At 44.6% G+C, this 13,001-nt stretch overlaps 1 protein-coding gene across 4 annotated transcripts in view; it reads right to left on the bottom strand.

The window, feature by feature from the left end:
* ryr3 (ryanodine receptor 3) overlaps positions 1–13,001 on the bottom strand; it is a 115,132-nt gene that overhangs the window by 69,440 nt on the left and 32,691 nt on the right. For 2 of the 4 annotated variants that reach the window (XM_077220385.1, XM_077220386.1), the window contains exons 4-7: positions 3,532–3,552; positions 1,269–1,343; positions 841–919; positions 39–151 (exon numbers count right to left, since the gene is read on the bottom strand). In XM_077220385.1, coding sequence (XP_077076500.1) covers positions 39–151; positions 841–919; positions 1,269–1,343; positions 3,532–3,552 — 288 coding nt within the window. The remainder of the gene's footprint in view (positions 1–38; positions 152–840; positions 920–1,268; positions 1,344–3,531; positions 3,553–13,001) is intronic. The other 2 variants (XM_077220387.1, XM_077220388.1) reach the window with 1 other exon arrangement.

Raw genomic sequence — 13,001 nt, 5'->3', positions numbered from 1 at the left:
GCATTTCTCTTTTAACCTCAAACACAGCAGGTACTCACCAGGAACCTCTCAGAAGACACGCTGACCAAGATGAGGTCATCCCCAATGCGCACTTTCTCACCCTCTGACCTCTGCTTGGATGCCGGGTGAATTGTCCACCAACAAGCTTCCCCTTTGATTGAACAAATCATCAGTTAAAGGATATTAACCAGATGTACTGTAAATAAAGAAACAGCTCATAAATGTCCCACAGCTCTCAATGATTCAATCAATTTTGATCATGATAAACTGAGATTGCCTATAAGATCTTTTGGGTGTTTGCAAACTTAGATGTTGATATGGATATTCATGTTTCTCTATTCTGGGTGACACAATACACAAAAATAGTAAGATATCTAAGTTTAATTTTGGATCTCTTTTCAAAGCTTGGGAAGTAGTCCTAGCACTGCATCTGTTACCTACAGTTCAAATGTCAATCACAGCCGGAAAGAGGCCTGAAAGCGATGATTCATTAAAACATTTTAATTGTGATCATTTTTAAATTTAATTTAATTTTTGAGTCCATTCAAGCACACCATTAATAAAAAATGAAAAAATAAAAACATAAGATGAAAAAAACTTCAGCTTAAAGTTTGAAGATTAAAAAACTTTGGCAGCTAAATGAAACAAAATAAGCTTAAGGTAGGGTACTACAATTACTTAAACTAAACCTGAAATAAAAATAATGCAAAAAATTTTGAAATAACAAACTAACAAACTAAAATTAAAATTAAAAATGTAAAAATACAAACAAAACTGACTTAAAATATCAATAACTATAATAGTATATAAATAATAGTAAAATAACACTGATGTTATTACCAATTGAATCCTCTTCTAGGCCAACATCAAAAGACAGTTTGTCTGTTAGAGACCTGGAAGTCTTCAGACATGTCAGATACTGTGGGAAAACAAAGAAACAAGTGTAAATTCTACTAATAAATCGTGACAGATAAGGTTCCAATACACTGTAGAAATGCAACATTGGTAAATGTCTCCAGAAGGACCAGTTCAATAAGCTTCAAGCTTTATAGTTAATGTTTATTAACAACATAAAACACATAATTATCCCATTTAAACATAAGCCGTCCTGTCATTCATGGTGTTAAAGCATTTTCACTTATCCCTATCTCCCCCCAATATACTGTTGGGAGTCATTGATCATGAAGTTGATGTGTGTGAGCTGTAAGCTGTGACAGGCTGCCTAATCCTTCTCCCCAGTGGCTTCAATTTGTGTGGTGCATTCTCACCATTCCACTGAAGGAATGCCTAAGGAGGATAGCGTGACCGTAGAGCAGTGTCCGATGTCCACCTCCTTGTGCTGCCTACAGAAGAGAGAGTAAAATGCTGTTAGCACACTCAAGAAAAAGGTTCAGAGACATGGACAGAATGGTCACTGCTAAAATAAAGTCACTGAAACAGAAAACACTGGGAAGAACATGCTGGACGGATGTTAAATGGAAAATTCTCGTTCAGCTGTTTGAACGAGAACAAAATTTCGTTGTTGTACCGTAGATGAGGAAATGTGAGGAGGGTGTGGAAAAAAACTAGAATGAAAAAGTAAAAACGGCCCACAAGAAATAGAAGAATAAATATACTTACCCGTCTTATAAGTCTCTGAGTGCATTGGGGAAAAAGATGTTTCTCTTATTTAAATATAAGTATAATGTAGAACCTCAGGTAAAACTCATGTTTTAGTCTGCAGCTGGTGATAGTGTTCACTAATCTATCATGATTACCAATAAAAATGAATGCCACGTTTGACAACCATATTTTTAATCTGACTGTGTGACCCCTCACTGGCAGTCCAAAAACGAATGACTTTGACAAAGAGGAAAGCTGAAACTTGTGTTCCCTACTCCCAGCTGTTGCTGTATGCCTGCTGTCTAACTGAAATATCAGATGATACACTACAGTATGTCACTGTAATATCATACACTTTTAAGCAGAAACTGCAACTTCCAAACAGCTTATTAAAAATGGCAAGATCTCTGGACTGTTGATAAAAAGGTCAAGAAGCCATCTTGATGCATAAATGTTAAATGAATATACACTACCATTCAAAAGTTTGGGGTCGGTGGGTTTTTATGATGTTTTTGAAAGAAAACTTTTATGCTCACCAAGGCTGCATTTATTTGATCAAAATACAGCAATAATACATATTATTACCATTTAAAATAACTGTTTTCTATTTTAATACATTTTAAAATAAATATTTAAATGTATTCCTGTGATGGCAAGGCTGAATTTTCAGCATCGTTACTCCAGTGTCACATGATCCTTCGGAAATCATTCTAATATCCTGATTTGGTGCTCAAGAAACATTTCTTATTTTATTATTATCAATGTTGCTAATAGTTGTGCTGCTTAATATTTTTGTGGAAACCGTAAAACTCTTTTAGAATTGTTTGATTAATAGAATGATCAATAGAACAGCATTTATTTTAAGTAGATTTTTTAGGAGGTCTTTAATGTCACTTTTAATCAGTTTAATGCATCCTTGCTGATTAATTTCTTTAAAAAAAAAAATCTTACTGACTTTTAAACTTTGAACGGTAGAGTATTATAAAGAAGCATGATATACTATTTTGGGGCTGAAAAACAAGCAATACATACAAAGAAGAAACCAAAAAATTAATAAAAAGACTGAAAAATCATGGAATATTCATGTATCAAGACACATTCTTTCTGGAATCAGCATTCCAGATAATTTCCTCGTCATTGGTACTCCTGAAATTTGACAGTGTTAGAGCCCAAATGCAAGAAGAAACAGTTCACATCTCAAACTACAAATAATCAACACAAAAAAGGCATTAAAAAGGCATTGTTTCTTCACGACAGGTGTATCAGACACTGAACTCATTACATAAATGACACGATAGGAATCTTTATAGTGAAGTATTGTATGTAGAAACTCTGCTGCACAATGGTTCTCCAACAGAGCTCACTCTCTCCTAGACATTAATGATAGCACAACAGATAGACAGCACTGAGCTAATAAAAAATATGCTGTGACAATCTCATTTCAAAATGCTGCAGTAAAAAAAAAAAAAAACATTAAATAAAATATTGGGCATGCCATTTTGTGCTGAAGGGAGGGCGAATAAAGCATTCAAATGCCCCTGTGCAGAACATGCTTAGCCAGTAGATTTTATTTTGGGATTTGCATAATTCTTGGCCACTAGCTACTAGGTTTGACAAGTTCATTTATATTCTTTGTGCTACTGGAACTTTTTAACACTCTCAATCATAACATAAAAATTAAAAGGGGGAGACGAGTCTGAGATAAAGGAGAGAGACCTTGATTCTCTGAGAGGATTAGCATTGTGAACTGTATTAGTAGGGTTATGTCATGAGTTAAATCACACTTAAAAATCAGTTAATGACACGTGAAGTGGTTGGGATGCTCAAAAGGAGCAGTAGGTGTAATGATGTAAGTTATTATTTTACTTTTTTTGCATAATTTGGATTCACATTCATGCATACTCGTTGGTCAACAAATTGTGAACATACCCATCGCTCATGATCAGGATTCTTGCAATGATGAACAAAGATACAGATATGATTAAAGAAGGCAGTTGGAAAACCTTCGCCACTTCAGCACATTCAGTTCATTATGTCTCAGCAAAAACCCAATTAATTAATTATACCCACTCTTGCTAGTTCCCTTACGAAGGGAACTCAACGATGCGTCCATCGACGCCATGGGAACGCCCCCAGCGTGACTGCGTCTGAAGCATCTATGTCAACTAGTCCAATGGAAAGAATGAGCGTCACGGGCGGGTGACGTCATGACCAGGATATGATAAAAGCACATCCGGTGCAAACCGGCATTAGCTTCTGTTGCCTCAGCAGGCGATCTGTGTCAAACTGTCTGTTATATTTACTGTTGTCTGTCTGATATATATATATTTATGGAAACTAAACAATTGCACAACTCTGTGTTCTCCCTGCTCGCGATATTTAACGAGTAGGGACACACACGAGCTTTGTGTGATGTGTTTGGGAGTAGAGCATGCGGTATCAGCCTCCGAGGGGGCTGATTGCCAACATTGTGAGAAGCTTTCGCTTCGCATGCTCCGCTCCCGCCTGTCACTTTTCGAGGAAAGTGGCCGGGCTCGCAATTCTCAGGGTGGCAGGTCCCGCGTCTGCCGAGGCAGCGCGGAGAATGCATTCCTGTGGATCGCGAATAGGATCTCTTTACGGGGTTGGAGACGGGTCCGCGGATCTTATCTCCTCCCTTTCCACGAGGGATCCAGTGCTCTCTCGCCGGTCTCGGAAGCCCGCGCTGCGGTCTCTTCCGCCCGGGGAGAGAGAGAAGTCAATGCTTCAGTGCTCTACCTCCGAGGAGGTAGATGTGCTGGGCATTGAAAGTGACACAATCATGGGGGAAGTGAATTTGCCATCTCTTTCCCCAGCGTATGAGAAATATATATAGCCTATATATATATATATGATAGTTTATATATTATATATAAAATAAAGTGAATATATATAAAAAATATATATAAAAAATAATAAGCTGGTGGTTTTACTAGTGTTTACTAAGGCTGTAGATAAATTAAATATTTATGGCCAGCAGAAATAAGGGGGCACTCGTCCTAAAAATAAAATAAATTAAACGAGTTTCCTTCCCTCTATTTTTCCACCTCCATCACGGGGCCTTCCATTTTTCCCGATCTGCACAGCGAGCTGTCTAGATCATGGAAAAAGCCTTACTCCTCTTGTCTTTTAGCCCCCACATTCATGTATATTCAGATATTTGGGGGTTAAGAGGGTATGGCTATACCCCGGGTAGAACAGACGCTTGCGAGCTATCTGTCTCCCGGTTCAGTATCGTACCTGAAGGCGTCGGCTTCTCTCACTAAACCATTAAAGAAAACTATTTTTTAATCTAGTGGGAAAAGCATATATGGCAGTGGGTCTAGCATGGGCCTGCTTGCACACCATAGCAGTGCTACAAGCATATCAGGCTGACCTGCTGCGGTATTTGGACAGAAGTGAGGGAGTTTGGCCCGATGGGGTTTGAGAACTCCGTCGGGCCACAGATTTATCTCTCAGGGATGGCAGCCCTTGTGGTCACTGAGAGACACCTCTGGCTCAATTTGATGGGAATCATAGAGAAAGATACAAGATAATCTCTCCCTCGCTATGTCCAACCCCCTGGGGCTGCTGGGCGTGAGCAGCTCCAGCCGTCTAGTTTCTCATACACAACACAGCAGCCAAAGCCTTCAAAGCAGAAGCCGGATCCGAGGACCGTTCTTCACGCTGAGAAGGCTGCGGCTCAAAAGAAAAAAAAGGTCCTGATGTTCACGCATCAGGCCTGTGAGGACAGCCCCGACCGAAGTGGAGCGGTGTACACCTCATTTTACGGTGCCCGTTCCATTTCGGGGTCCTCACGAGACCCTTCTGCCAACCCTGCCACCCTCGGTGCTTCAGGGCGCAGCGGTCTCCAGCGAGTCGCTGATGCTATGCTGCGGCACAGCATCGGTTTCGCGCCCTCTGAGGGGGGCCTTAGAGCGGCCAGTTCAGGTAGTTCCTGCCATTATGTTTCAGGCTCCGGAATTGGCTGTCTCGATAACACCAGAGACCAGCCTCGAGAGGCTGGTTCCCTTAGTAAATTTTCTGGCAGCGTGGAAGCTTCTGCCGAATATTTCTCATTGGGTCCTGCAGATTGTAGAGAAAGGATACAGAATCCAGTTTGGTTCTCGTCCTCCTCGTTACAACGGGGTGCTGCCCACAGTGGTGCATCCCGAGCAGGCTCTGGTAATGGAGCAAGAGGTAAAGGCCCTGTTAGCAAAGGAAGCTATAGAGCAGGTGTACTCACCCGACATTGCGTCGGGTCTTTACAGTCGTTATCTCATTGTTCCAAAAAAGGATGGAGAGCTGCGTCACATACTATATCTTCGTCTGTTGGAGTGTTTGGTGCTGGAACTCAATTCCAAAATGCTGACACTCAAACAGATCGTGACTCAAATCAGATCCGAGGACTGGTTTTTCACGATAGATCTAAAAGACGCATACTTCCATATCTCCATCCTCCCTCAGCACAGGAGGTTCCTGAGGTTTTCTTTGGGGCAAAGAACACCAGTATCAGGCACTTCCTTTCGGTCTAGCTCTATCACCCCGCACATTCACGAAGCGTGTAGACGCAGCTCTGGCCCCGCCAGGCTGCAGTGTATATGCATTCTGAATTGCATAGATGACTGGCTGATTCTAGCGGAATCAGAACAGTTAGCGGTTCGGCACCGAGGTGTCGTTCTCGCTCCTATGCAGATGTTGGGGTTGAGGCTCAATGCCAAGAAGAGTGTGCTTTCTCCAGTACAGAGAACCACTTTCCTTGGTGTGGTATGGGATTCAGTGACGATGCGGGCCACTCTGTCGCCCGTTCGTGTAGCTGCTATCCTAACAGCCACAAAAGAGCTGAGGCTAGGCCAGTCACGCACTGTAAAACAGTTAGAGAGACTGTTGGGTCTTGTGACAGCAGCGTCCAACGGGATAACTTTTGGCCTGCTGTACATGAGACCTTTACAGTGGTGGCTCAGGACCAGAGGGTTCTCCCCGAGGGGAAACCCACTTCGTATGATCAAGATCACGCGGCGGTGTCTCCGCACCTTGGTTATATGGAGGAAACACTGGTTCTTAACCCAGGGTCCGGTGTTGGGAGCTCTTTGCCATCGAGTTGTGATCTCGACAGATGCTTCCCTCACCGGCTGGGGAGCGGTATTGGAAGGCCGCTCAGCTCAGGGCTTGTGGAGGAGTCATCATCTCTCTTGGCACATGAATTGCCTAGAGATGATGGTCGTCTTCAATGCGTTGAGACATCTCCTCCCAGACCTGAGGGGCCATCATGTGTTGTTCTGGAACAGTGACTGTTAGGCCTCAGGGCAGCAGCGTCCAATGTGATACCCTTTGACCTGCTGTACGTGAGACCTTTACAGAGGTGGCTCAGGACCAGAGGGTTCTCCCTGAGGGGAAACCCACTCCTTACGATCAAGATCACGCGGCAGTATCCCCGCGCCTTGGTTATATGGAGGAAACTCTGGTTCTTGACCCACAGACAACACGTTGGTGGCCTCTTATTTTGGTCCCTCAAGAAATTACGCTGTCTGAGGGCAGTGTATATTCCAGGGGGGGCCAGAATATTGGAGCAGACACCCTGTCGAGGCAGGGGCTGAGGCCAGGGGACTCCACCCCGAGGCGGTGGAGCAAATATGGGAGTTTTACGGCCAGGCAGAAGTGGATTTGTTCTCGTCTCAGCATACGACGCACTGTCCACTCTGGTTATCCCTCACTCAACCAGTCCCCTCGGGGCTGGATGCTATGGTGCAGACGTGGCCGAGGCTACGTCTGTACGCATTTCCCTCCGTTGCTCTGCTCCCAGGAGTTCTGGAGTGAATCCGCCAGGATGGAATAAGCCTATTTAGTAGCACCACCCTGGCCGAGCTGAATTTGGTTTGCGGACCTAATTTTTCTCCTCGACGGACCTCCCTTGGAGGTCCCGATCAGGAGAGACCTTCTGTCTCAGGCAGGGGATGCAATATTGCACCCCCGGCAGGGGATTTGGGAACTGTGGGTTTGGCCTCTGAGGGGGCCCAACTCATAGAGAGTGGTCTCTCAACCGAGGTTGTTTAGACCATTCTAAGCTCCAGAGCTCCCGCTACGAGGAAACTATATTCACTATTTCGAGAGTTTTTCACTTCTTGGTGTTACCAGCGTCAGTGGGATCCGGTTAACTGTTCAGTAAACACAGTATTCGAGTTTCTGCAAGAACGCTTTGTATCAGGTCTATGTCCTTCCACGCTTAAGGTATAATATGTGTGGCGGCCATTGCGGCTTTCCACGCCCTGGTGGGTAGTACATTTTTGGGTCGAGACCCCCTGATCACTCGTTTCCTTCGTGGCACTTTGAGGCTGAGGCATGCAACTTGCACTAAGGTGCTGGCTTGGGACCTTGCAATAGTTCTAGAAGGCCTATCTGGGGCTCCCTTCGAGCCCTTAGATTTGGTCTCAGAGAAGTTCCTTTCTTTTAAGACTATTTTCTGCTAGCTATTTCGTCCCTATAAGAGTCAGACCTTCAGGCCCTTTCGGTCCCCACCTGCCTTGAGTGCACCGGGATGGCCAAGGCAATCTTACCCGAAACATGGATATGTTCCAAAGGTGCCTACCATTATTCCGAGGCCTATTGTGCTGCAGGTTTCTGTCCTCCCCCATTTTTCGGACCAGGAAAAGCTGAACCTCTTGTGCCAGTGCGAGCACTGGACAATTATGTTCATCGGACTTCTCTGTCGAGAAAATCCAACCTATTGAGCATATAGATAGTCGAGACTATTCTTCTTGCTTGTGAGTCTTCTGGCCAACCATTTGGTGGTCAGGGCTCATTCCACTAGGAGTATGGCTTCTAAGCGTATTATCTGGAGTTCTCTCCAAGACGTTTGTGATGCGGCGGGCTGGTCCTCACCGCTCACATTCATGAGGTTTTACAGCTTGGACCTGGATGCTGCCCCAGGTTCTCAGGTGCTTAGTGCTTAGTTACAACAGACTGACACTCAGGTACTTGGAATTCTGGCGCTTTGGGTATTCTCGTTCCCATGGCGTCGATGGACGCATCGTTGAGTTCCCTTCGTAAGGGAACGTCTCAGGTTACTATTGTAACCATAGTTCCCTGAGAACAGGGAACGAGACGATGCGTCACCCTGCCATACTTCCTGCATCCCTGTGATCGGCTTGCTTCGGCAATTTTCGAAGCTAATGCCGGTTTGCACCGGATGTGCTTTTATCATATCCTGGTCATGACGTCACCCGCCCGTGACGCTCATTCTTTCCATTGGACTAGTTGACATAGATGCTTCAGACGCAGTCACGCTGGGGGCGTTCCCATGGCGTCGATGGACGCATCGTCTCGTTCCCTGTTCTCAGGGAACTATGGTTACAATAGTAACCTGAGACGTTTTTTTTAAAGAAATAAAAGTCAAGTATTGATATTGGTTGGATACATGGATATGACAAACTGAATGTTGCCAAATGATGTGGCAACCCATGAGCAAAACACTGTAAATAACTTAAATAAAATGTATATTTGTTAAGTCATTCTATAAAAAAAATAAAAAAAAAAAAAAAAAAAATATATATATATATATATATATAATTACTAAATAGAAAAAAAACCCATTTAATTTCACTTTCTACTGAAAGCAGAATAGACATGTGGAGCAGTGAAATTAGTCTAAGAAAAGCAGAAGGTGATGTATGACACTAGGCATTAAAAGCATGGCAGTATTTTATCCATTTTTGACAATATACATACCTCACCTGCATTTGTTAGTAAGTAGGTGTTTAAATGATTATGGGATCATGTATTTGCATTACTATCATATTGAAAATATAAAGTCATTTCTGGCATCGGAGGACTGGGGACCAATTCATAAAACTCTCCAAATCAAACCTACCAGTGTGAATTGTAGTTGTGATTTATCTGTGGTCAGTACTACACAAATCAATGTCATCACTCATGATTACTTACCCTAGGTCACGCAGAAGAACTACAGCTAATGGGATAGTTTTGGCAATAAAAAACTAAAGTTTGGGGTCAGTAAGATTTTTTCATGTTTCTGAAAGAAGACTCTTATGCATTTACTTGTTAAAAAACAGCAATATTATGAAATATTAGTACAATTAAAAATAACTGTTTTCTATGTTAATATATTTTAAAATGTAATTTATCCCTGTGATGACATAGCTGAATTTTCAGTACCATTACTCCAGTCTTCAGTGTCACAAATCATTCTGTTATCCTGATTTGTTGCTTAAGGCGAGACACTACAGGTGAATAGGGTATTTTTTTTAACTAGCAGATATCACCATAAAACTTTGCCAGTTGATTACCTACATTAAGATGAGAAAAAAATGTATTACAAGTTTTCTGTAATTTAATGTTTAAATATGCAAATGAGGCATTGTCTAATTAAATATACGCTATTTTGCATATATTTTTAAAAAAAACGAAATCTGAGTATTGGACAAAGCCAGGTTCAAAATTATTTTTTCATTGTGTTCACATATTAGATGGGGAAAAATTACAGAGAGATTTATGGATATCTACTTTTGTTATCCTGTAAATCAGAATATACTGTCAATTGTCACAAGCTGGGCTCGAACTCGGGTCTTAGATGTGGAGAGTTGAGTGTTCTACCACTTTGCCACAAAGGAGGTTATGTCGGACCCAAACGAAACACTCAAGGCAAAAATCCAGGCAAAGTAGATTTATTTAAAAAAAAAGGATACTTTGCAAGGCAAAAAAAAAACCATCAAAAGTTCTTCTCAGAAAGAGGTATTACTACAGTTGGGATAATGCAAACATTAACAGGCGATAAATAAAATAACTCCACGAGGGGAGAAAAACAAAATCAAATAACTAAGAACAGCTTACTTGGGATAGCTTGGATAACTTGGAAGGACTCGGTGGGACACAGCAGGAGACATAGCCAAGACTCAAAAACCGAGTGAGGAACAAGGGGAAAACACACAGCTAAAATACTCTAGGGGAAACAGGGCACAGGTGACCTGGATAACGCTAACAAGGACACACAAGGAAGAACTAAGGCAGAGGGGAACACAGGTGACCTCTAGAGCCCCGGAGACAAACAACAGGAGACAAGATGCTGACAGGACCCCCTCCTCTAGGAACGGCTCCTGACGTTCCTTCCAGGACACCCTGGCCTCAGGGTACGAAACTCTCGGATCAAACTAGGGTCCAGGATGTCCTTGGCTGGAACCCAGGAGCGCTCCTCCGGCCCGTAGCCCTCCCAGTCCACCAGATACTGCAGTGAGTTCTGGACCCTCCGGGAGTCCAGTATCCGGCTCACTGTGTATGCTGGCTGGCCGTCAATGATCCTGGGAGGTGGAGGGGGTCTGCGGGGGGGCAAAGGGAGAAGACAAGACAGGTTTTAGTAATGAAACATGAAAAGTGGGGTTAATTCTAAGTGAGCGAGGGAGAAACAAACGATAAGAAACAGGGTTAACTTTCCTTGCTATGCGAAAAGGGCCGATGTATTTCTGGGAAAGCTTCTTAGATTCGACCCGGAGGGGTAGGTTTTTAGTGGCGAACCAGACTCTTTGACCAGCTCGGAAATTAGGGGCCATCCGGCGGTGGCGATTTACCTGGCTTTGATATCTCTGGCAGGTCCAAAGGAGGGTACGCCTGGCCTTCTTCCAGGTCCGCCTACAGCGTAGGACAAATCGCTGGGCAGAGGGAACACCAACTTGCACCTCTTCCTCGGGAAATAATGGAGGGGTGTATCCAAACTGGCACTCAAAAGGGGACAATCCGGTGGCCGAGGACTGGAGGGGGTTGTGGGCATATTCAGCCCAAATGATATAGGCCCAAGACGTGGGATTACTGGCCGCCATACACCGCAAGGTGGTCTCCAGATCCTGATTAATCCGTTCCGTCTGCCCATTAGACTCTGGATGGAACCCAGACGATAAGCTGGCAGTGGCCCCAATAAGCCTGCAGAAGGCCCCCCAAAACCGGGACGAGAATTGGGGACCTCGGTCAATATCCAGGGGAATTCCATATTTCCAGAAGACACGGACATGGCCTGTGGGGAACAGGTAAGGGACGGAGCAGTCCCTGGGGTCGCTGACGTGTAGACTTTCCCTGGTTGCACACAGGGCAGGCCTCCACATAGACTTGAACATCCTTCTTGATGGACGGCCACCAAAACCTCCGCTGGAGGAATTCCAGTGTGCGAGCACTTCCTGGATGGCAGGTCAAGGGCGACTCATGACCCCACTGCAAGACCCGGGCCTGAACCGACAGGTGAACGTACAAGCGTCCGGCGGGACCACCGCCTGGATCGGGCTCATGGAAAAGGGCCTCTCGTACCCCTTTTTCTAGTTCCCACTGCAGAGGTGCAACTATCTTAGACCTCGGAATAATCGACGCCAAGGGCTTCTCCTGTATCTCAGGAGAGTAGACTCGAGAGAGGGCATCCGGCTTGACATTCTTGGTGCCAGGTCTATAAGATAAGAGAAACTGGAATAGATTAAAAAACAGGGACCATCGTGCTTGCCGAGGGTTCAACCGCTTAGCCTGCTGGAGATATTCCAGGTTCTTGTGGTCTGTGAGAACTTGGAAAGGATGCTGAGCCCCCTCAAGCCAGTGACGCCACTCCTCCAAGGCCAGTTTTACCGCAAGCAACTCTCGATCCCCCACATGGTAGTTACGCTCGGCCTCAGACAGGCGGCGAGACATGAAGGCACAAGGGTGTAATTTTCCATCCTCACCCCTCTGTGACAGGATGGCCCCGACCCCCACCTCTGAGGCGTCCACCTCCACCACAAAAGGTCTTTCTGGGTCAGGGATACCGAGAATCGGAGCTGAAGTGAAGCGGCGCTTGAGATCCTCGAAGGCCCCCGCTGCCTTTGGACCCCAGTGAATCTTGGTTCCTCCTCCCTTAGTAAGTGCTGTCAAGGGGGCTACCACAGAACTGAAATTCTTAATGAACTTCCTATAGAAGTTCGCCAAGCCAATGAAACGTTGAACCTCCTTGACTGGCCAGTTGTGGACCGCCTTGACCTTCTTGGGGTCCATCTCCAGGTGGCCAGGAGTGACGATAAACCCAAGAAACTGAGTCTGGGAAACATGAAATTCACACTTCTCAGGTTTAACATAGAGATGATTGTCCAGTAGTTGCTGGAGAACCCGGCTAACATGCCCCTCGTGCTCCTTCAGTGACCTCGAGAAGATGAGGATATCGTCCAGGTATACGAAGATAAACAGATTAAGCATGTCCCGGAGAACATCATTAATCAGGGCTTGGAATACTGCAGGGGCATTGGTGAGCCCGAACGGCATCACCAGATACTCGTAGTGACCCGTTGGGGTGTTGAAGGCGGTCTTCCATTCGTCTCCTTGCCGGATCCGCACGAGATGGTAAGCATTGCGGAGATCCAGTTTAGTAAAAATGGAAGCCCCTTGAA

The sequence above is a fragment of the Siphateles boraxobius genome, unplaced genomic scaffold, assembly GCF_051911475.1.
Source record: "Siphateles boraxobius isolate OS27281-9 unplaced genomic scaffold, OSU_SipBor_1 8, whole genome shotgun sequence".
NCBI lineage: Eukaryota > Metazoa > Chordata > Actinopteri > Cypriniformes > Leuciscidae > Siphateles > Siphateles boraxobius.
The sequence above is the reverse complement of the archived record's forward strand: the minus strand, read 5'-3'. Positions and strand labels throughout refer to the sequence as shown.